This window comes from Pinus tabuliformis, chromosome 2_2, assembly GCF_031772625.1.
Source record: "Pinus tabuliformis cultivar Carrire ecotype Pingquan chromosome 2_2, CPIR1, whole genome shotgun sequence".
Classification (NCBI taxonomy): Eukaryota; Viridiplantae; Streptophyta; class Pinopsida; order Pinales; family Pinaceae; genus Pinus; species Pinus tabuliformis.
This window is the reverse complement of record NC_142300.1, coordinates 546150136-546154014: the sequence shown is the minus strand read 5'-3', so window position 1 is coordinate 546154014 and position 3879 is coordinate 546150136. Positions and strand designations below refer to the sequence as shown.

Below are 3879 nucleotides of genomic sequence, written 5' to 3'. Positions count from 1 at the left end.
GAGCAGGGGGCATCCTCATATGAGAGTCCAACTCAATGTTGAGGTGTTAGTAACTTGTTACTAGGAGAATACCCCTAGTTCTGTGTGGGAGGACATTAATGTGATGCAAAATGAAGCATGGGTAGAAAGGAGCTTTATTTGGATGTATAATCAAGGAGAATGTTGGTCACTAGATACCAAACCCACACAACGATCGCTCATGAAAAACTCAATGCATGTAGACCATTGATCTTTATTCACAAATTAATACCACTGTTGGGAAGGTTTTAGTGGAAAGGAGTGAGGTGCAACAAGAAATTTTCCTCATCATACATGCCTTGTCGCTGCAATTAAAGAAATTAGATACAAAGTTTCCACTTTGGCAAAGAAAATTGTTCCACAACAGTTAATTTACTTAGCACCTACTAATAATCATAAAATTGATTTTTTCAACTTAATTAATACAATTTGATGACTAACTTACCAAAAATACAATATATTGAAAATACAATCGCACATGAAATTTGAGCTTTTGTTATTTACTTTTAAAAATTTGGAATTTAATTAGATTTTTGAAAAACATAAAAACAAATAGAAAAATTTAAATATAGATATATATAAACTATAAAACTTAAAATATGAGCTTTTGTTATTTACTTTTAAAAATTTGGAATTTAATTAAATTTTTGAAAAACATAAAAACAATATAGCTGGAGAGTAGTAGAGGAAGATTATGCACAGATCCGTGTGTCGGATCAGTCTCTTCATACTTAGTTTTTTCTGCTTTTCCTGTTAGACTGTTCTCTGTCTTCTGCATCTTTTCTGAGACTATAGCTGGTATGCAGCAGGCTTTGGGTAGCTGGAGAGTAGTAGAGGAAGATTATGGACAGATCCGTGTCTCGGATCAGTCTCTTCATACTTAGTTTTTTCTGCTTTTCCTGTTAGACTGTTCTGTGTCTTCTGCATCTTTTCTGGGACTATAGCTGTTTATGTAAAAACTGTTTTTAATAGTTTTACTTTGTATCTATTTCCTGCCGGGTTGTTTCCCCTATGAGGAGACCCGGGAAATAGATGTGTGACTGGGACCTTTTTATGGAATCGTTTATATGGGTTGTCTCAAGTGACTTTTTGCTGGAAACGTGAGCTGTTCAATGGGGCTTTCGCTTTCAGAGGGTTCTTTTTCTAAGCTTCTTGTTTGAACAGAAAAGGCAGTCATTTTTCTGCAGCGGCTCTACGATCTTATCATACAACAAACAACAAACTGAATGCGCTTTTTTCTTTGGAAAAAAAAATTTATAAAACTTAAAAACAAAATTCACATGACTTTTATTGTTATATAGAAAATTCTACCTTAGTCATTAATATTAATAGAATAATATAAATAATAAATATAAAATAATTAATTAATTAATATAAAATGACTATAAAATAATAGTAGTTATATATATAATTTATATTTAATTAATTTTAATTTTAATATTATAAATTAGCATTTTATTTCATTTATTTGAATTTATTTTTTATTTTATTTTATTTATTTATTTATTTATTTATTTTATTTTTTTTCCGAAGGTGGCAAAACCTATCAAACTCAGGTGTCAAACCAACAGTGAGGACAGCCATCTCTGGCTGCTATCCGCGAATGTCGGTTTGACTCATCACTGTTATCAAGGAAAACCACGCCACCTGTAATAACCCGCTGGTGGTCCGTAAGGGAGCAGGCTTTCACTCCTGCCAGATGCCTCTGGGTCTTGGGCCGTTAACCTGTTTCCTTACGTCCGAGGAAGACGAGCTCTTAGCCAAGCAGAAGCAGTTTTAGGGCATACTCCAGGCCGGATTTATTTGAATTATAAACTCTATTGTAAATATTTTATTATTTTCAATATGTTTATTTAAACTCTTTGATTTCACCAAATTTTAATAGCTTTACCTTTATCAAGCACTGAGTTTCTAAGTTTTCTTTTAGGATAAAAAATAGATTTCCACCACTGTAAAAGGTCACAAGTAGAACGCCGTACGAGCATTTAATAAGAAGTGCCTTTCTTTATTTTGATGTGTTGTATACTGGTTGTCCTTGCCTGCGCTTAATTTCTCCTCGAATTTTCTTTCAATACATATGGCTCGAATTTCTGAAGTTGCATTTGAAATTATCATTCTGAGATTTATTTCTTGTGGTTTAAGATAGCTTGATTCATTCGGGTAGAAATCAAAACCTGGAAAACAGTATTAATTATAGGATTAAAAGACAGTCTTACCAGCACGGGGATAAAAACATTTGTGGAAGTTCAGAGGAAGAGGAGGTTACAGAAAACCATGATGGTTACATAACTCTGTCAATTGCCATTGTAGTTTAATGCTGAAATAAAACGAAATGACACTGGTTGCCAAAGAGAGATCGAGATAAAAAAGAAACCATGACCTTTATTACCAAATTTCTGTCCCTATTGAATTCATAAAATTGCAATCAATTCATTAATTTACAAAATACATCCATAATATACAAATTATATGCCGGTGGTGGTTGGACGACCAACAGGTGATCGATCCCTCTCCCAATTCCTCTCCATTGCGACCGAATTGAATCGTATTTCAATTTCAGTTTGGGGTCCAACAGCTGAGATACATCACGCATCTCAAGGACTCATCCTTTAGTTCTGCTTTCTTTGATTTTGCTGCTGTTTCTTGAAGATGGGATTTCTGATCCCTTTCAGAAGCAATAGCAGATTTCTGGGCAACAGCAGCAGCGCCAACGCCAACGCCAGTGGCAGAAGCAATCCCAAAGGTATTAGGAGAAATAGAGAATAACTTGGGCGTTATTAGCAGATTCTTGAAATTGAAGGCGCGCTGATCTGTGAAGATTCTGAAACCCTCAATGGATACCATGGCCGCGATACACGAAGCACTCTTTGAAATAGAAGTCATCTTTCTTTGTTTGGAATTAGATTCGGACTCGTAGAGCAAACAAAATAACGATTGTGAAGTTGCAGACTGATATTGCACTGAGATTTAGTTGTATATTTAAATGTGTGTAGTTTATACGCAAAGCCAACAGGAAGGGAAGACGACACTGCATAAAACCCAAACCACTAATTAATTCTATCGGCGGCTGTCACAAATCCAATCCATTCCATGGCTGGTTTTTCATTTGGTTGTTGTGGATGCTTTCCGGTTTTAAGTGTGGTTTTGCTCAGGGAAAGAACACAGAAAACACGGTTTTGGGTAGGGGCAGGGGCAGGTGGCTGTTTCGAAACCTCGCCCCACCTTTTCACTACTCGTCATTTCTATCTCAACAACCGTTAGTATTGTGACACCCCCGGGTTTCTTTTGAAAGTAGTTAGTAAGGACACAAGTAAATTGTTAGTTATTGTGTGAGTGGCAATAGTAAATGGAAATTGTAAATAGAATTGGGTTATTTTAAAATAAAAGAAGATATAATATTATTTTTTAAGGGAAGATATGAGAAATTATGGATGAATTTTCTTTTTACTAGGAGTGATCATTGAGGAGCAGTTATCTCTTTGTCTCTTCTCTTTTCAAGAAAAAAGAAAGGGAGAGAGGGGTAGAGGTTGGCAAAAAACGAAGGAGGAGGGTTCCCTGAGCTGAACAAGATTCAATGGGAAAACCTTTAGAATATATCTTCCCTGGTGGAAGAAAATGTCTGTAAGCTGGACTTGGAGTCTTGAGGCCAAGACAACTAACTGCTACCACAACTAACTGTGACCTTAGAAACTGTTATGAAGGAATCGAGGAGCTTAGGGGGAGAATGTTGGATGTGATAGTCAACTTCTCATTGGAAGGGTGGAAAGGATTCATCAAGGTTAGGGGCATAATGTTGGATGTGATAGCCAACTTCTCATTGGAAGGGTGGAGAGGATTCATCTGTGAATTTCAGATCCTCGA

At 35.8% G+C, this 3879-nt stretch overlaps 1 protein-coding gene across 1 annotated transcript; it reads right to left on the bottom strand.

Annotated features, from left to right (window-relative positions):
• Window positions 1–2523: 2523 nt before the first annotated feature.
• Window positions 2524–3120, bottom strand: LOC149193782 (uncharacterized). The gene has a single exon (XM_089406940.1). It carries the CDS (start codon window positions 2899–2901, stop codon window positions 2575–2577), a length of 327 nt encoding a protein of 108 aa, XP_089263066.1. The 5' UTR covers window positions 2902–3120; the 3' UTR covers window positions 2524–2574.
• Between the last annotated feature and the right edge of the window lie 759 nt (window positions 3121–3879).

Bases quoted from the DNA above. Each gene is read 5' to 3' on its own strand.
- LOC149193782 (XM_089406940.1), bottom strand. From the start codon at position 2,901: ATGACTTCTATTTCAAAGAGTGCTTCGTGTATCGCGGCCATGGTATCC.